This window comes from Nipponia nippon, unplaced genomic scaffold, assembly GCF_047370975.1.
Source record: "Nipponia nippon isolate SJK-2023a ecotype South Korea unplaced genomic scaffold, ASM4737097v1 scaffold_16, whole genome shotgun sequence".
NCBI lineage: Eukaryota > Metazoa > Chordata > Aves > Pelecaniformes > Threskiornithidae > Nipponia > Nipponia nippon.
The window spans coordinates 1,884,510-1,904,956 of record NW_028262332.1 but is presented as its reverse complement, the minus strand read 5'-3'; the positions used below and the strand labels follow the sequence as shown (position 1 = coordinate 1,904,956).

Here is a 20,447-nt window from a genome sequence, read left to right as displayed (position 1 = left end):
CACGCAATGAAAATTAATATTCTCCTTTATGGGGAGAACCTGACATAACATAAACAAAACCGGGTTCTAAAAACCTGCTCTGCAAAATGCAGCTGTGCCCCGAATCCCCAGCTGCACCATCTGCAGAGCCCCGGGCCCGCCACCAGCTCTTATTTGGTTTTGAAATGCAGAAATCAAATTCCCTGGTGAAATATCTTCACGCGCTTAATGAGATTGCCTGCTAGGCGAGATGGCATCATACAGAGCTCAGGCGTGAGCTGCAATATTTAATTGCTTAGAAACAGCCTGGTGCTCAGTTTTGCAAGTTTTAGCAACAGGCAATGTTTACTGGGTTTAAAATCCATAGATCAGTTGTTTTGAAAAAAGAAGAAAAAAAAAAAAAAAGGTTGTCACTGTAGTAGCTGTAATTACGAAGGTTAAAACACAAACAAAAACATTCCTCAATCTAACTGCAATTTATGGACACTTCGAATAAAAATGAACATTACTTAAGCTTTCCAGTAGAAAAAGAAACAGAAAATAGATCAGCTTATAATTGTTCGGTTTGTTTTGGGGTTGGGGGGTTTGATGGGTTTGTTTGTTTGTTTCCGAATTAGTTCCAAAGCTTACCTTTACAGCAAATTCCAACACAAGCAATGCTTTTATTATAGAACTCGGGGCTCAGACACACAAAAAGTTAACGCAATGCGTATTGTGTTATATCGCCAGATGCCCAGGCATGTACTTCCATCCACAGCACAAGAAAACTAATTTAAAACATGCAACTCCAAGACCCCACTTCCAACAGGAGCACGTTCTTGGAAGACTACACGTGCACAAAATGGACAATTCAGACAGCCAGAACATGAGGATCTCAAAAACTTGCCATTAGTCCAGAAAGCTGCGATCAGCCTGCTAATATTAACTCGAGCTTGTACTGAAGAGTTTACTCAGCACCAATTGCTACGCATGAAAAACCGCACAGGTAAATTTAAAGTAACTACATTTTGTAAGACCTCACCTTTGGTTTTTGTTCAGATGCCAGGGATGTTTTGTTATGTACTCACATTTTAAACTAATTATATAGAAGGGGAAAAAAGGTCATGCCATCTTTGTACACACATTTACAGAGAACCAAGTCCCTTCAGGTTCCCCAAATGGTTGTATAACGTCTTCTGTTTTATCTCTCTCCCCTGTTACCAGCTTTTCATCACAGTTTTTGGCTCTGTAATTTAGCTTCCTTATCCTGAAAGCAGGTTAAGAGTTCCAATTGTTAAAATAAAACCTTTCCTCTCAGCCCGTCATCGCCCGATTGAATTTAATTTGTAAAAAGAAGAAAAAAAACCTCTCAAACTGTCTAATACCCTTTTCCACTCTTTTTGTGATATATGAGTGCATAAAATTAACTGTGCTCCAAAGGGCTCACAAGTCTTTCAGAAAAGATGAGATTTGTAAAAAAGGGAATTAAATTTTAACCTTAAAAACAAAGCCTCGGGGATTTTTTTTTCCTCCAAATTGTGACTTTATCTTTTCAAATTGAACCGTACCTTGTCCCTAGGCAGAAGAGAGGGGAGACCTTTTTCAAACCTCCTTTACAAGGAGCCATTCACATCTCTGGAGCAAGTGGCATTTGCAACACCACCACTGTCATGGACCCCCACAATCGCAGGGAATTTGCTGAATGTAATTCCCAGCTGATTAAAGAAATTGGATCTTGTACTGCTCTTACATCCAGGTGGATATAAGTCTTGCCATTAGCTTTGATATTTTCATGCAAATACACCCTGGTATTCTAGCATGGAAAATATCCAGGTCCCAGACACCGTACACCAAGAAATTAAAATTTTGCTTTCCCAGTGGATATTAGCATCTCAGTTCCCAATCTCCATTTTTATTAGTTATCCCAAACTGTTCCTAAAATACTTCCTCTTCACTGGAAGTGAGAGGGCTCTCATTCAACATTTGGACTATCTGTAGGATTATTCGCAATCTTCACTACATTCTCACCTCTCCCCTCCTTACACCCTGGGGTTATAAAGCCTTCCCCGCACTAGTTTTAGATTTTCTGCACATGGGAATCTGTGAAATCAAACAGGTATTTGGCTATTCTCATCTTTTTTGGAGATTAAAAGCATATTCTAACATTGAGTCATAGTTCTCCCCTGTAACTGATACTTTTCTTCTTTGTATTTATTCTTAATAAGCTGTTTGAGATGTCACCTATTCAGAGTTTTTTCTTCTTGCTTAGAAAAAAAGAAGTTTCATGCAACATGAGTGCTTAAAATCATTTCGGTCTTAAGCCATATTCAAATCCTTGGGCTCCTCTGTCCAGTGAACCTTTTGAACAAGTTTCCTTTTTTTTCCAGGTTTGTAAATAGTAAAAGACTTAGAGATCTAGCTTGAACTTTAATATGAATAAAATCCACCTGCGATCAGAGAATCAATCCCGTAAGATTTTTTCCTTGGTCATAAAAAAGAAATTTAACATTTTGATCACCTACCACGGCTGCAGCAAACAACACAAAAGACATCCCCATAATAACATTAAAAAACAAGTGTTTCAAGAAATAGTATTATCTTCCAAATCTTATTCAGCCTGAGCGGGGGGCGCATGCATTTGTATGTACGCAAGCTCTCTTTTGAGCTCCTTCCCAGACTACCATTAGCGTCATTACCCATGGCAGCGTGAACAGGGCTACAACATGCGCTCCAGTGCAAGAAAGCATCGGTGGACTCTTTCCCACTTCTTTTCAAATTCAAGTCAACATGATATATTTTGCCTGAGGCAATAGTACCTCTCGGGTTCTTCTCCCATAACATCCATTCCTTCTCCTTAGTAACAAGCCTCTAAACAAGTTCTGCCTCACTGCTCATTTCTGGTCTTCTCTCTCAATTTTTAATTCACCCATACGCCATCCCTGCTCTTCCTCTCTCTCTCAAACAATCCTCCAGTTTTCCTGGAGTTCACTGAAGGCTTGAGCCCATCACCTCTTCTGCTCTATCTGGACTAGCCATTCTTCTCTTTGCCATCTTATTATCTAGTGTTGTTCGCTTTTCCCTCATGTTGTAAACTCAGCAAACCTACCTTACAGTGCTATTTCCACTTTGAAATCCATCGCTCTTTGAAATCCAACCGCTATGCCTCATTTTAGCAGTCGAGCAAAAGTGTTAAATGTGCCGTTCGTTGCCCACCTGTCTCCGAGGTCTGCCCTAGGCTCCTCGTTTACAGCGAGCATCAACGTCTCCTCCCTATCTCCATCACACCCTCAAGAATCTGTCCATCCATCATTGCCTTTACTTCCATTTCCTCCAAGAGCTGCAGGAAGCAACGCCTCGAATGCTGTTAATAATTTGCATCAAGGAGCGCATATCAATTTAAAGTGTTATATGCTCTGTGGTTCTTATAGCTGATCATGAATATTACCACAGGTGATGGTCCCTCCTGCACTGCTGCAGTTCTGTTGCTCCTAACACAAACAAAAAGAAAAAAAACAAAAAACAAAAAACAAAAAACAACCCCCCCACCTATAAACAGACCTATGCTCTTTTTACTGTTTCAGTTAATTCTGACAGCTAGGTTTTTCATACCTTCTCCTAAAGTATTCTCATACCTTCTCCTTCAGTATTAAAGAGTGACAAAAACACGTGCAATGCATCCATCACGTACAATGCGCATGATTCACAACCCTAGCTTACACACTCTCTACAAAGAAAAAGTGTTACTGTAAATCCTTTAAAAGGAGGGGAAAAAGCAATTTATATTCTCATGACCTCTTTTGACTTCATTTTCAACAGTCATCCCTGACAGTTCTTACAGCTTTCCAAATTACACAGTTGGAAAGTAAAAACTAGCAAGCGTCATCTTCTGCAAGTTGGTCTAATTACTCCCAATTCCTTTTTGAGCTACATCCAACAAATCACTTTGAATATTTGCCTAAGTGCGTGCATAGCCCCCCTGCAATACGCACAGCTATTGTCATGCTTTGCCTTAAGCATCTCTGAGGCTTCACGGAGGACTTGACCAAAACTGGGGCTGTTTTATGTTAGTCTGTTCGCTGGCAATAAAACATTGCTTCTCCATGCAAATTCAGCCTCACTTTAACAAACTATTGAGTGACTTTTCTAATGGTCAGCATACAGTAAAATGCAAATAAGTCCAAAATACAGTTTCTTGTGCAGATTATTTCTTTCCAAGTGAGTTTTCAAGTCTGCCCAGTGCAATTGTACATAGGTCCAGTCTGAATTAGTGACACAAGTTAACAGGATCCTGTTTATAGTCACGGGTCTGGTCTCCCTGACCTTCAACCACCGGCACATTTATACGCTCCTCTGGCTCTTCCTGTGCATTCCCTTCCCATCCACGTTTATTTTCATAATGTGCTGCTTCCAGTTTGTCTTCCTTCGTAGCTACTATTCCACCCTAGAATTTTTTGTTCTCTCATACATCATATTTCCTTCTCTCATATCAATCTTTCCCTTGCTACCAGCTCACAAAAGCAGTACTCCTTCCACAGAGGGTACCCTGCATTTCGGCCCTTGCACTGCCACCCCCTGGATGCGATGCAGGAAGGGGGAGCAGCAGCAGCCACAGAAATGAAAGCATCGGTTAGAACACGACCCTGGGAAGGAGGTTAGGACCCCAAAGATTATTAAATTATGTGGCTTAAACTCTTCATCTTCCAAATCCTCATTCATGAAAGCCACAACCACCGCCTGTCAATTAGCCTGGTATTTGTAGGCTCAAGTTTTCACGTTCCCACAAGACGCTTTGGCAAGACCCAGCAGCCACAAACACGCACCCTCTTACAGAAGAGCGTGCCAGGGAGATCTGTCAGGACACATCCAGCCATGCTTCAACAAAAGCAGCACCATGTCTAACAAAACAAAGTGAGAATTCTGGTAACAGGCAAAATAGCAAAAAGGCGTTTTCTTCTCTTCAACATAGGCATAGTTTCCAGCAGCATCAGTGGAGGGGGCACAGCCGGTCCTGAGCAGGGGTGCAGCAATTCAGACAGATGCTTCCCAGCACGACCGCGGTGCCGCTGCACGCACCCTGCACAGGTACCCAGCTCCTCACCGAAAAGAAAAACGGCTCAGAGGTCCGTCTGCCAAAACTGCCTCCGCGCTCTCTCCTTCCACAGCCTCCACCCCGAACTGCACCAGGCGCTCCGCAAAACCCACAGCTCACCCAGAGGCGCTGGGGAAGGACCACGACAAGACAGCGGGAAACACGAGGGACAGGGATGAAATACATTGTGCAAGGAAGTGTAGATGCACCTGTGGAGGCATAAGAAGAAGAAATATCAACACTGACATCTGCTGATAGTTTAGGAGGCTCAGGGAAAGGGATGGGTAACAAGCCAGATGCACAGGTACCAGGTAGCACACCTGGATCTCAGCGGCCAACACAAGCACTGGAACAGCCCAGGCACAAAACAGACATGTGGATTTTCACAGCAGTGGTTCTGCTCGACAAGGACAGGAGATGATGCTGCTGCAACTGGAGACAGCAATGTAACATAATTAATGTTACCTGAAAGGCAACCAAACATGACAGGGAACAATTTTTTTTATGGTTTAAACAAGCTGCTCTCAGACCCTTCTTCAGCTCATTTGCACCTGGAGCAGCAGAGGATGCTAACCTCAGAGGTGCTTCCTCCAGGCATCAGTTCGGAAGGATCTGAAACATTAACTTGTTTCTATCAGAAAAGGACAAAGCAGGAGACGCTCCTGGAAGCAATGAATGAGCGGGAAGAGCAACCAGACAAGCTGCAAATCGATGCTATTCGTGGGAGCAGTGCCAGGGATGAATGCAGTACGCCATGTACTCTTGAAAGTTGTTCTAACAACCACCTTCTGCAATATTTCGTGTGCCAAGTTAACCCCGTGACTGAGGACATCCAGCACTTCTGCTGTGCAGGAAGAAGAATCCAAACCTCCCTCTCTCATTTTTTAATATATATTAAAAAAAAAAAAAAAAAAAAAGACACTTACATACATATACACACAGTCATACATGTAAGTCTTACTTTGCATATCTAGATGCGTACGTGTAAGTGTATATATAAAATACCTGTAAAAATTAAATCAGACTGAGCTTGCTACCTTCTGTAATTAAGGCCGTGGGAGTCAAGCTACAGGTTCTCACGAAAGGACTGAGCCTGCATTTTGTAGCAGTGCAGCGACAGTCCTGTTGCAGCAGCGAACGTCATTAAGAGACAGAAAAGGAGAAGATTATAGCTGGGGAAGGGAATTGATAACAGTCCTACCTAGTGTATTTAAGTTTCGCTCCTTACATATAGGTGGCTATGGAAAAGATGGGAAGCGGCATGCACGTTTTGCTCCCCTAATCCAACATTACTGTCAAAACACCACCAAAAAACACACAAAAAGCTATCTGAAGCACACACACAAAACACCCAACAAATCCATCAAATTTATCCTGTTTGTTTGAAGGGTATCTGCAAGTGCAACACCACTTAACAGGCACACAGCATGCTCCTCTTATGGTTAAATTCTACCTGAATTTCAACAATGGAAGAAGAGATAACAGAACATGATGACCTGGTCGAATACTTTCCAACAAGGCAGAGATCTGATTGCCTTTGACTCAGCTGCACACCACAAGAATACCAGCCTGGCTGGAACTTCAGCAATAGCCTTTCCCCATCCTTCACTGCTGACTCTTTCCCCACAAACGCTTTCTGTCGCCCCTGCTGGACTCCGCTTCCCACTACTCGCTGGCCTCCAAGCATTTTCACGATGAAGAGTATCACACCTCTCTCTCTTACTCAGTGACTCTTACTTAATGATGCTTGCCAAAAAGAAAAGTTCTAATCAAGAAAAAAAAAAAATCTCTCTTGCTAACAACTTAGTTGTGCATTTTGCAAAGGTGAAAGGGGATGCAGCATTAACTCTTGCTAGCCCAGTTCCACGCAGCATTTCTCAAAATGGAAGGGAGAAAGGAGCAGAAGGCAAGGGAAGCACAAGACTGTCCTGAAGGCGGATCAGAAGCTGTATCAAGAGTTAGCTGATCGCTGGACACTAGCAACGATACTATCACAAGGGAGCTCAGCTGGAAGCAGGAGGGAGACACAAAATAGCTTAAGGAATGACAGTTTGATGTATTAAATCACCTATCTGAAACCCAGCAGATCAGAACTTCTATCACTATCTGTCATCAAAGATCCTAATAGTCTCTAAAAAGAATTTGGCTAAGGAGATAAAGCTCTCCGCAGTTTTATCTGTGGCAGCTACGAAGCCAAATGACTTACAAACATAGCATTAATGCCAGATAATTTAACGCCGGATCCTGTCAAAACCGTGCCTGTGGTTTTCCCAGCCAGTGAGGAGCACACTAAACTGCACCACAACAATTTTCAGTTATGAATGGTCTCTTACTTTCATCAGCTGTTAGAACCTAAGGCAAATAAAGATAAAAGATAAATTGTTGTGGATGAAAGAATAAGTTGTTGTAGAGAAAAGAGTCAGAAAAATAGACAGTACTCAGCAGCTCACACCGTAACTGAACATCCTCGTAGGAAACCAAGGTTCAAGATGGCTCCAATCAGTGACTTCAACTCAGCCAACAACACCCTCAAGACAGGTCTGGAAATCAGGACATCAAGCTTCTAATTTCAGTCTGACACTAATTCAGCTGTGCAAATGTGAACTCGTTTCTCAGAGCTTCCTCTGTCTCATTTTGCTGCTAGTAAATACTGGGGTTTTCGTTGTGCGGTTTGGGTTTTGGTTTGGGTTTTGTGTGTCTGTCTGGGGGTTTTGGTTGGTTGGTTGGTTGGTGTGGGGAGGGTTTTTTTGGCCTTTTTTCTTTTTTAATTAAAATACAATTTCACACCTAAGATGCTGCTAGGCAAATAATAATTTTTAGCAATGTATTACCAAGACAGACGGTGGAAGAGATGGAAAGAGAACACCTCCTTTCAGAACCACGTCTTCCAGCTCAGTTCTTGGACCTCATCCGCCTCCAATTTCCACAGTATGGGCTGTGCACAGAGAGTGCCTGAGGCGCTGCTAACCTGAATTAACCTGAAATCTGGGGTTTTTTAGTGACTTAAAGCTTTAGAAACAGAAGAATTCAGAGTCTGAAAAAATTACATGCAACTAATCGGCAAAAAACATCCACACACTTAAAAATGACAAAGTAAACCAGCCTTAACAGAGTAGAGCTTGCCCCGTTTTAGTGCAGTTGTCAAGGGTCCAATGATATTCAGCTGGCTGCGGTAGTGTCAAAAGACGGCGGCGTATGATAACATTAATACTGATAAAGAACAAAAGCCTGACAAGTGTAATCCTGATACTGGTGTGTTTCCTTTGAGGATTACTCAGCAATTAAAGATTTCTAACAGTTAGTGTTTCATTTCAAAAGGACAATGCTCCAAATCCCTAAGGAAATCATAAGCCACTTACAGATTCTTCTTGGTTGTCATCTTTTTAGAGAGAAAAAAAGCCATGCGCATTTAATTGTATTAACAAGATGAACAACTTAACATCTAAAAACACTGAAAGAGCCATTATTTCTAGAACGTAAAGCGTGATTTCTTCCACAGCAGAACTGGTATGCCGCAGCACCAGCAGATGAGGATTCTTCTTCTGCAATTTATCACTCGTGCCGCCCTGCATTAAAAGAAAGCACTATTGCACAAATGCCTTTCTGCACTTATTTTGCTACCCAAAAACGACAGAGTATAATCCTACTAATAAGAAAGGGCATTCCGGTTGTTAAAAAGCAGCAGAAAGGATCTTGAATTAACCAAAACATTGCTGCAACTTTCCCACTCAGTAGGGCATTTTTGAGAGCTGACTAGTTTGCTGGTAAGACACTGCAGACAGCAGTTTTATGAGGCAGGTGGTTACCAATAAGTCTAGCTATAAACTACGTAAGAGCCCAGCTTTTAAAAATATCCTAAGTTCAACAGCTGTCACTGAGGTCCCCAAGAACTGCCTGGCATTTAGTCATCTTACCCACACTGCAGCCGTTCTTCAGGAATGCAATTAAGACACAGTGTTGACTTGCATAAAAAGCTAATTGTATAGAAGGTTCTATCACGTCCAGGTATTTGAAGGGAGCAGGCAGTATACAAATAACCTTTATTCCTGCCCCAGTCTTGTCAGCAGTGCTAGGGCCAACACTAATGTCAAAGCCTGGGCCAGTTTGCCTGATATCGATAGGCATAACAAATAAACAAATGAAAAGGAATCCTCTTTCTCAGACAATGTGTTAATGAGATCAAGAGTAAAAACTACAGTTTGCAGCAGTTAACCAGGATCACAACTAAAGCAGCTGCATCAAGAAAAAAAAAAAAAAAGAGACTAATATAAGCATTTTAAACAAATAACTCAGTGAAGAGAAGCCCTTTCACTCTATCAACACAGAGTGGGCTTTTCTGATTTCCTCTGGGGTGACCTGGGCACGGTAGAAGTGACGCTAGAAGAGTAAGCGCTTGTGTTTTACCCTTTAGCTCACATAACAGTTTAATAAAATTAACATTTCAACATTTTTCCACAAGTGCATCTGTAGCACACGGCACCAAGAAATTAAAAGATACCCCCCAAAATGGGTCCAATCAGCCTCTAGACAACAGGACTTCTGTCAACTGTATTTCCAGTGGTCAACTGTATTTCAGATGGGAAGGATTTATCTGACAGCTCCATCATTGTCCTTTAAAAACGACCTGGAAGGCCTTCAGTCAAGTTTTGACTTGATGTGACCAGATACAGCAACTGGAGTTGCCCATCGATTGGGTCAGCAGCAGCAAGCAGCCCCTCCAAAAAGGCTCCCAGGGAGCAGGGATCATTTTCCCCTGACGTAACTATCCTCCTCAGCTCTTCAACTAACTACGCAGGGAAGGCAAACTTTAGTTTCTAATCTTCTGTTCTCCCCCGAACCGACAGACCTCAGAAACAGATGCCATTGAGTCAGTATAAGGAACAAAACAGTCTGAGCCACAAGTATAGCCTTGGGAGCACACGCACATGCTTGAAAATTAACATCTTGTCTGAAATCCTTCATTTTTCAGTGCTTTTCTTCTGAAAGCAGAAATGGCAGGTACTCATGCGTATGACACACAGCATTTTTAAAGTTCTGAGATAAAGGCAATAAACAAAACCACATTGACTACAAGACTCTTGTATTTAGTTAGTGCCCACAGTTCAGAATAACATGGGGGATCTTGGAGGGGTTTCAGGGAGGAACATGCCATCAGTTGACCAAAATACCAATTACCAGTACCAGCTACTAATTTGATTCCCTGCAAGCACCTAGAACCCTCCAATTACTTGACTTTCAGGGAAAAAAACCCAACCCTACAGCAGGCTTTTAAAGGTTTATAACAGATCCTGCAGAAGGGGATAAACAAATCTTTTTAAAAGGAAAAATGTCATTCTACTAATGCCCTCTGCAAAGAACGGCTACATTAATCTTGGCAATCTTTACAAATCCTCCCCCATGTTTTCGAAAGACAGCCAGAGCATCGAGATTTGTTCAACAAATGGCAGCATGAGTCAGTGGGCCTGGGAGCTGTGGGTAGGAAGGAGTAGATGACATCCACGGAGTCACAAAAGTCTTCAAATGATTCATGTCATAACATGGATCCAGAAAAGTGACTTATGCTTTAGACATAAACTATATGGGTACTTCTGTATCCGTGCCTAGGGACTCACCAGCAAATGTGGCACTGTTACCGCGAACATGTCCCAGTCCATCCACCGAATCAACCTCTCTCTCCTCACTGGATAAACGGTTGAGCCAGCATGAAACGTTACATCAAAACGAGCGCTAGTGCTTGTACAGGAGGTAGAGCTTAGACTGTATGCTCCAGTGTCACTCAGAACTGCTTTCAGAAAGTAGAACAGCTCTGTTGTTTCAACCTGGGAGCTCTGCAAAACTCCAGAAGCTTAACAGCGAAGCTGCAGATCACCGCTGGTGAAAGAAAGCGGGGAAACAAGCAGGAAGACGCTTGTATGTGTCAGAACTGACAAACCTGCATTCAGACACTAAAAGGCCTCATACCAGCATCATCAGTCACAAAAGATCTCAGCTTTTGTTCCTCTCAAACCATGTCATTTTACCTTTAACGAGGTATCCCAAAGAGGTAGCCCAAAAAAGAAAAAACAAAAATAAAACTTGTGAGTGTGCCTAGCACACTCGAGAATAGACCTGCTCCTCCAAATACAGTCCCCAGCCAACAAAACTCCTCAGCCAGAAGCAGCACCGATCTTGGGAAGACACCCTTAAACACTGTCTGCTGTAACTCAATGAATATGGTGCAGTCACCAGTCCAGACTACCTTTGTCTTCTGCTGGGAGAACCACCAGAATTGCCTCTTACAGGCTACTGCAGCCACTTTGGAATGATATACAATTTATTTTAAAGTTACTAGGCAAGTGAAAATGAGCTGTGAACACACATTGAGAAGGTCCAGAGACTTCACCCTCCTTACAAGAACACTTTTTACTTCTCTCAAGAAAAACACCTCAGATGTTAGGTCAGTTCCCAGTCCCGCACAGTACACAAGACCTCTGCCATGATACAATACAGCTACCAGTCTGTGACCCACCCGCCATCAGGTCTCACTCCTGCCCCAGCTACAGACAGAGTCCTCCATTGTAGACACAGCCAGTGATCAAGGGAAGGAGGCAAGGAGCAGAGGAGAACCTCTTATACCAGTGGGTAACGCTCAGCTGCTGGATCAATACCACCTTTTGCCATCAGCTCTCTAGAGGAAACCAGCCTTGTCCTCCTCCTTCCTCTTGAGCTCTATAAACGAGCATTTCGTCCCATACTACTAATAGCAACTCTCATGTTTTCTTTATTCAGAGGTACGCTAATTCTGGCTATAAACAGATACACATGAAATGTTTAGTTTTCAGCTCAGAAAGCGGAAGAGGGCCTGAACAACAATCTCACAACTTCAAAAACCTTCTAATTTTAAATATAAAACTCAAACAAGCCATGCATATCTTATGATGTAGGACTCCCACGTCAGTTGTTCAACTAGGTCTGAGAAACAAAAAATGAACATGGGAGAGAAATTAAACATGGATAAATACTACAGTTTTGAAATCAGTAGTTGCTTTAATACCTTTTAATAACTGCACATTCCCTGACCAACCCGAGGCAGCTTTGAAGTCAGCTCTGCTAACTCAGAGGGCGTTGGGCTGGACACTTCCCTGGGCCCCAGCCAAACTCAATCTTTCTATAATACTAAATTTATTCAAATCACTATTTAGTGCACATTCCTGCAATTCTTCCTGAACTATTCTAACAGACTGCTCTCCTCTCACTGTGAAAGAAAGTAACTCATATCACAAAGAGCATTGCGCAGGGCTTTTTGGTTTGGTTGCGACTTTTTTTTCTTTTTCCTTTTAAACCAAGGCTAATAATCCCACTCATGTATTATTATCCAAAGTTTCCAGGCAGAAGGCATTTTCCATCTTTCCAACTTGTGAAAGCCCTTTACTAAGATCAACAACTGATCAGAGCAAGATTTTGTTTGTTTAGCATGAAGTCAATACCAATTTCTCAGCCAAACAATTCATTTTTGAAACTGGCTCTTACCACTCCAATTAAGTCTCCTCGTCCATATTCACCCGTCAGGTGCTTTTTTCCATCATCCATCCGTATGACCGAGCGAAGTCGACCATTCAACACAATGTACGTGCAGTCTGACTTGTCACCCTGCCTGCAGAAAGAATAATCAATAACGAGGCTTAGCGAAGCATCTTTGCTCAGCAAATGCAGCTAGACTCTTTTAATAAGTTGATCATCTTTCCCTACCTGGCTTAGGCAGCATAGGAGAATGTTGAACCAACAGTTAAACCTAACAAGCAAACAAGAAACTGAACAGGCATCTGTTAAAAGGTGACTTGGAAATATGTTTAATGTTTAAATGTACAGGCTTTGCACAACTGGTTAACGTTAGCTCTGGAAGCTGATGAGCAGAACGCAAGTGGTCTCTAGGGGAGACAACAGGCTCGTTTCTGGTTACAGCAGGGGCCTGTTGTCACTGCAGGGTCAATGTGGATGCCCAGAGAAATGCTGCAGGTCAAAGGAAAACCCCAGAGTGGCTCAGGATTTGGATTCCTTTCAGTGCACACATCTTAGTCCATCAGGAAGGTTTTGCCATATCAAGTTTGCACGATTAAGAGCGCTGCTTGGCACGCAGGTTTCCAGCATAGCCTAGTACACGAATGAAATGCCATACTTCTGGTAGCGGAGTTAAAACTAATGCAAGGAATTCTGAAAGATTTTAACCAGATTTTGATGACTACGACTGCTTTGATGCACAAAGTAATCCAAGAACTTTCATTAGCATTAGTGCTGCAGCTATAGTTATAAAAATTAAAATTACATTTATATAGAATACGTACTAAATTAGACCTTTATTCTCCCACCACTGCAGCAACCATATAATGGCTCAAATGTATCCTAGTACAAAAATCCATAAAACTCAGTTTTCCCAAGGATAACTTTTGCCCCTTAAACATAAAGTGCAGTGCCTATTTTCCGTTTACTATTGAATAAGCCCAACCGGATTACCTTTGAGTTTTGTTGTTTATTTTAGAAAGGCTAAAAACCTCTTTCAGCAATAGATGTTCATGCCCTTAATGCAGAAACTACCACCAGAACATACAACTGTCTATGTCTTAATCGGTTATGTCACTTTAAAAGCTTGCTGAGACAACATAAAGGAGGAGGAATAGTACGAAAGAATTTTAATAACACCTGGAAGACAAGACACTGAAGCAATGTTGATGGATACTGCAGAAAGAAAATAATCTCAAAGTAGGCAAACAGATAAACCTGATGGAATGGTTGATAAATTTAGTTCAATGAGTTTCTTATTCTATATATCACCAAGGGAGCACAGTTCCTTAACTATGAAAACTTCAATATTCAACAGACAACATACAATTTTGTCCACATCTCACCTGTAAACAGCTCGTCCAGCCTCAACCTCCATCCAATCCAGGGCAAAGTCAATTTGCCTAACAAACGGGGACATTCTCTTCACAACAGTGTGGGCCACACCGAGAACTACGCTTGGCTGCTCCCGCATTATCCTAGAAGAAAAAAAAAAAGTGTTAATCAAGTATCTCCCCAAAATAGGAATAGGTACACACAGGCCACAACATCCCAGTGCAGCCGTGGCCAATGCAACTGGGCAGCTATCTAGGCAGGAATTCAGGAGTTAGTGCATACCCATATACACACTCCACGATCGCCACAATCACGCTACATCAGTGATGATTTGACCCAGTACGGAGCCGGCCAGCCTGCCAACCTAGCCCAAATTAAACATCACTCAAAGCTGACGCCATCCTAGCAGCAGCAGGACTATGCTAGTAGGATGCTAGCTAGTCCTGCTGCCTGGCCCAATTCCCTTCTTCAAGGGAGCAGTGGGATGGATGGCAGCCATGCTAGCACTTGTTTATGAGCCACCCTCCAAACCTCCCCTCCACCCAGGTCTCTTATAACTCAGGAAAACATTCATACTGTCCAGAAGATTATCCCGTCCTGCCGTTGTGCACCTCTCAGTCTCTCACACGTGTATGTACTCCCAGTTTCCCCTAGATTTTATTGCAGGTCAGGACCTTATTATATGTGAAGTCTGATGCTCTTAAAAATAAGAGACCTGTCCTGTATTACAAATGCTCCCTTTTCCCCTGTTGCAAAGACCACAAAGAACTGAAACATCTCCTAATAAAGCTTCTGATCGTCACGCTGAATTTTTTGAGCGATGCTTAAAGTATTTAGTAGTAAAGATACCATGTAACTGAATACTTTTCCCAAACTGAAAAACTTTGAGAATGTTCTGCCAGTGATAACTGCAAACTCGATGCTGACTGCGAGGCCCGAGGGAAATCGCTCTCGCAGACGCCTGATAACTGCCCGTGAATGTCTTATTTCTCATTCTTTTTAGCCTTAAGATGATGGCATCCTGTCACCTTGTGAGTAAGCACTCAAATTCTTACTGAAGCACTGCTCCACAGGAGTGGACTGATCCCGCTCATCTCTAGATGGTGTGCCTGTTAGGACATGTTATTCTTCTGTTCCTGCGCAGCATCAAGAGCAATTGATGGCAGACTACTAAAAAATAGTTACTTCACAAGAGGCAGCACAATTCAGAAAGAAGCAGGTAAGTGCGTGCAGACCCGGTACGTGAAGTGCACAGAGACAGAGATGAGGGAGCTACGTTAAAGCCACACATGGGCAGAAACAATGAAGAGAAAATGATAAATACTTGGTACGTTTTGTGCATCAATGCTCCCTTTACAGTGAAGACACCAGACTGCCATAAGGCAGCCTGCTTAGGAGACGCTGCCTATGTGGGAACTCTCACTAAGCACAAATCACGTGAGCTTCGTATCTCACCTCACACCCTGAAAAATAGGGAGGAGGAGAGAAAGGCATGGAAGAGCACTGTCAGTCTTTGTTCCCTAACTGCAGTACGGTTCCTTGTGGACCACTGTAACCTGGCAGAAATGAGAGAAAGTCCAAGTAGAGATCTATAATCCTCAAATGTGGTAACAAAAGCAAACTCACTGGGAGCCTGGATGAAGCACAGAAGCTGCCCTAAAGTTTCTAAAACATCAGATCTCTCATTCATTAGTCCCATAGCTGCAGCAAGAGACCCAGAGCTAACAGTGACTATGGGTCAAGTGCAGCACATAGGGCACTGCAGGGAGCTTTCATGTTTATCTACTCTCCTTACCCAATGCCTCAAATTACTACTTTTTGCAATAATGAAGCTCATAACTTCTTCAGCCGACACCCCTGAATTTGAAACAGAAGAGATGCGTAGGTGTATATCCCTATTCCATATTGAGCTCATCACACTCATACCCCTGCGCTCGTATGTGCTACTAGGTAAATTAAACTGAACGCCAACTCTTGGATTTAGCACTGTTTAAAATCCAGCCCTCAAAGCAGGATTCCAAAAAAGCAGGACAGCTTTCCTCTCCTGCCCCAAGGTTTCCATGCCCCCGCATCTCTCACCCAAGATGCCTACAGACCACCTTGGTTTTGATAAGCTATTATTGCACGTGGAAACAACAGGTTATCTCACGGAAACTCCACCACACTAACATAACTTGGAGCAAAGGACAAGAGCTGGAAAAGGCACCGCAGGATAAGCACTAATAAACAGACAACCCTAATCCCTCAACACATGCAAAACACCCAGCCCTGTTCCCCTTCTCAGCAGATCTAAAAGTTAAATACCCCCCCTGAAAACTCCTGAATGATTTAGCTCATTGTTTTTACTCTGCTTTCTTATTTAGCCCTCATAGTCTCCTCCCACACAGGCTGTCTGCTGTGATCAATAAAAGCCATTTACTCCTTTTCCTCCCTCAAGATATATATCTTAATACTTAATGCATTCAAAATGTAAACTACTAACAGGCTGCTTTTATTTCCATCTGGAGCTCTGTTATTTCACTGACTGTTACGCAGCTTCTACAAGAGTATTAGCATGGAAGGTAAAAGCCCACCCTTATGCACAAGAAGAGAAAAGCAGATTTTATTCCCCCACTATCAGGCAGGTTTCCTTCCTTTCACCTGAGCTTTCTCATCTTCGCTCTTCTGCTTTGCACATGCCTGACACTGGGAAAATTAAAAGCCAAAGCTCCGTACCCTGTTCCTGAAGGGATCCTCAGGATTCTTTATTAGAAAGCTCACCAAATACAGTGATGAAAAGCCTGAGCTAGTGTCTGTGAAAGCCTGGGACTTATGCAGATATTCTTGTGGATGTGGATGCAATTTGATATTCAGCTTGGCTGGCAATACAAAATAAAAATCAAAGCATTCCTGCTAATCTGGCAAGTGCACATGATTAAGACTCTAAACTGTGAAATTTACTGAAGCAGAAAATGTGACAGCGTCCCTAGTACTGCAGAACCTGAACATATTCCCTCAAGAGAGCCTGCTGACAACTTGATTACACTGTTCGTCAGGAGACGCCAACAGTTGCAGCGTAGGCACTGCACATTTAGTACACCAGTTCAGCAAAACAGCAAAGCATTTAAGGTATATACTATATAATTAGCTTGTGTCACCCCTATACTTAAACTCTACATTTACAGATAGTTATTTAGTCATGTTAGTACCACGTAGAAGGCTCCGGCCCCAGAGTTTCAGTGAAAAGGATTTAAGCTGTTGTCCAACATCCAACATGCAATTCTAAACCCTGGGCTACTTCCATTACTGTGCTCTTTGCCTAATGGTAACTATTGACTGTGTTCTTTCTGCTTCGCCCGCTCATTAATTATTGAGAAAAAACACGTACAACGTTCCAGGGCAGCTCAAAGAAAGAGTAATATATTTGACAAGAAAGGAAGAAAGGAATTTTGGAGAATAATGGAGGTTCTTGTCAAATTGCTTCTGGTCGGTAAGGTAAGAGCCCAAAAAAAAAAAAAAAAAAATCATTTCTGTGAGATTCTGAGCGAAGGAGAAAGCCTAACATTGTGGGACTATGAGCACAGAACGCGGAACAAAGAGTGGAAAATAAAACTTACTTCTAATTTTATCAACAAGTTTTTCTTTCTCATAGAGTTCAAAGCAAAAATGAACAAATGGGAAGAAACCTCATGCTTTTCAAAGACCTTCTACACTGACTCTTTTAAATATGGGAACAAGAGTTAGAAGTGATATAAAACTGAAGTTTCAGGAGAAACTGTGAAGATAGAACACTGGAAGATCACAGAGATCATAAAATGCAGAGAACTGGCAATAGAATTTTTAAAGGAGAAAAAGAAAGATTGGCAAAGGTCCCAAAAACGATGAAGAGGTGATACAGTGATGGGTTTGAGATCAACTGACTGGGAAGAAGTTAATGGAAGCAAAAAGGTACGTTGGAATAAAACAAGAGACAACTCTATTCTCGAAAGAGAAGAGAAAACTCAGGAAAATTAGCTCAAGCAAATGAGTCAATCTGGGACTGAGTATCAAAACTGAAAAAGAGGAGGAAAAGGTAGAATGCAACTGGTTGGCTGAGATGACATAGTGGAATTTAAAGTCAGAAACAAGTAGGAAAACAACCGTAGAAGAAGAAAGAAAGAAAAAGCAGGAGCTTAGAAGGAATAGATCTGATACCGCATGGAATGGCACAAGTGGGGAGCATCTATCAGAAATTAGGTCAAAGAGTTGACATCCACCGCACAGACTTGGGAAAACACAGCTAATCAACCAAGCACACAGCTGAGAACAGCGTGTTCCGTTTTATAGCATGCAGCTTTTTGCCTGAGGTGAAAAAACAAAAATCACAGAATAAGATTCTGTGGTAGAGTTGCTTAGGAATACAAACAATTAGGATTATTTAGAAAGTAAGAAGTATGCAGAAATACACAACATAATAGCGGCCTAGAAAACACAGCCTCAGAAAGTCTTACACTTAACACAGGACCGATGGCACATTGAAGCAGAAGTTGAAAAAGGAGATTAGAAAAGGAAATAGAGGTATTTGACACAAGTTATGTGTGTGAACTATAGTAAGTCTTAGCAATAGGATCATGGAATAAATCAAGAGCATTAATCAGTAATACTGGACAATGAGGCTAACCACAGGCATCGTATCGGGTTTGTGTGTGTGTTTCTTAATTAAGAAATACCTGTTTCCCCCTTTAAGCACTAAGTCACAAGTCATGTACTACTTCCAAGGTCCAGAAAGGAACCTGTCTTGCACAGGGGCATTGTTCTTCGACCTGTTCTATTAGTGAGCGTCAAAAACCTACAGTTATACCAAGACGGAGCATTCATAACACATCCAACAGCCTGGGCTGTGTTTGGAAACAGAACTGGGGTGGTTCTCCAGCAAAAAGGAATAATGAATCTAAGAGAAAGGGCCTGGCAAAGAAGCACTTAACCCAGCAAAGCACAGGCTCTGGCCAGACTTTCTTATTTGGATTAGGAAGTAAATGAGTCTTCAGTCATAAATCACACCCCGTTGGGTAAAGTGCTCTATAAACCTGGAACAAAGGAGATACCACCACTTAATATCACCGTGTTCCCTGCATGACCTCTTGCCGGAGATAAAGCCGTCCGATAGATGGGTCAGAGCTCATTTGGGCGCTTAAAACTCTCACATAAGCTGTCTGGTTTGCTACAGGATGTATTGTAGCAGTACTACGCCACACATGTATCGACCACTCCCATTTGTTCAAAAGGGCCATAAAAAATTTAAATCAATCAATCAATATATGCTTTCATGGCAGAACTCACTCATAGAAATGGGACTTGGAGATAGACAGGAAGCTGCAGTCTCGATTGGCCTTGATGGTGAAAATCAGTGGTTCCCCAGTCAGGACAGCAAGCTGGCCCACGAGTTCTCCTGGGTGGGTAATGAACAGACAGGTGTCCTCCTCCGAGTCTATCTTCCGTTGGTACACGTGAAGCATCCCCGAGACCACAAAGCAAACATTAACATCCTGGAGAAAATGGAAAAAGAGCTCAATAAAATCCCCAAAGATTTTAAAAGCAATTAGCACAGTGACAGTGCTATCCTGACCGATCTGTTTTCCAGAAAGCTCCCTATAGTTTTTGAACAATTAGGTGATAAAATAAAGACACAAGTGTGAATTATTAAAAGCAGGTTATGAATATTTAAAACTAAGCAGCCACAACGTTGAAAAATGTGTTTCTCTTTGTATGGTTATGAAAAATGAAGGCTGCATCTGTAAGATCTCAAGAAATAACAACAGCATTGAAAATGGAGATAATGAGGTAATCACAGCAGCATGATGAGGGACATCGCAGTTCAGCAGAGCGGAATACAGCAGCACCGTAACTGGAGCTGCCCCTCATCTGCTTTGCATAAGCTTGTCTATTTACACAGTATTATTATAAATGGATCTCGTTATATCCTAAATACACTTTGCTATAAACAAATAACACTGGATTTCTATTGTATGGGGATAAAAATAAAATAATTCACTGCAACTGAGTGACATCACCGAAAGCCCGCAGTGCAGGGCATGAAAAAGGGCTGCCCAGTCTCCATACCTCCTCAGGAAGGATGGAGGTATGATACTCCATACCTTCTCATGAATCACAGAATGGGCTGGGTTGGAAGGGACCTTAAAGATCATCTGGTTCCAACTCCCTGCCATGGGCAGGGACACCTTCCACCAGACCAGGTTGCTCCAAGCCCCATCCAACTTGGCCTTGAACACTTGCACGGAGGGGGCATCCGCAGCTTCTCTGGGCAGCCTGTGCCAGGGCCTCACCACCCTCACGGTGAAGGTACGTATGAAGGTACTTATGAAGGTACGTAAGAGCTGGAAACAGTCAGGTACCAGATTTTTGCTCTGGCTACACTGCTGCCCTGTGTGGGCTGAAAGGCCGAGAGAGCTGGGATTGTTTTACCTCAAGAAGAGAAGGTTTGGGAGGGGTCAGGGGTGGATTTTTTGTTTATCATCAATATGTTTAAATACCCTAGGGTGGGGGGCAAAGA

General features: G+C 42.4%; 1 protein-coding gene across 8 annotated transcripts in view; it reads right to left on the bottom strand.

Annotated features, from left to right (window-relative positions):
• PNPLA7 (patatin like domain 7, lysophospholipase) overlaps positions 1 to 20,447 on the bottom strand; it is a 127,780-nt gene that overhangs the window by 77,989 nt on the left and 29,344 nt on the right. For all 8 annotated transcript variants that reach the window (XM_087752659.1, XM_087752658.1, XM_087752662.1 and 5 more), the window contains exons 18-20: positions 19,217 to 19,422; positions 13,930 to 14,061; positions 12,557 to 12,680 (exon numbers count right to left, since the gene is read on the bottom strand). In XM_087752659.1, coding sequence (XP_087608785.1) covers positions 12,557 to 12,680; positions 13,930 to 14,061; positions 19,217 to 19,422 — 462 coding nt within the window. The remainder of the gene's footprint in view (positions 1 to 12,556; positions 12,681 to 13,929; positions 14,062 to 19,216; positions 19,423 to 20,447) is intronic.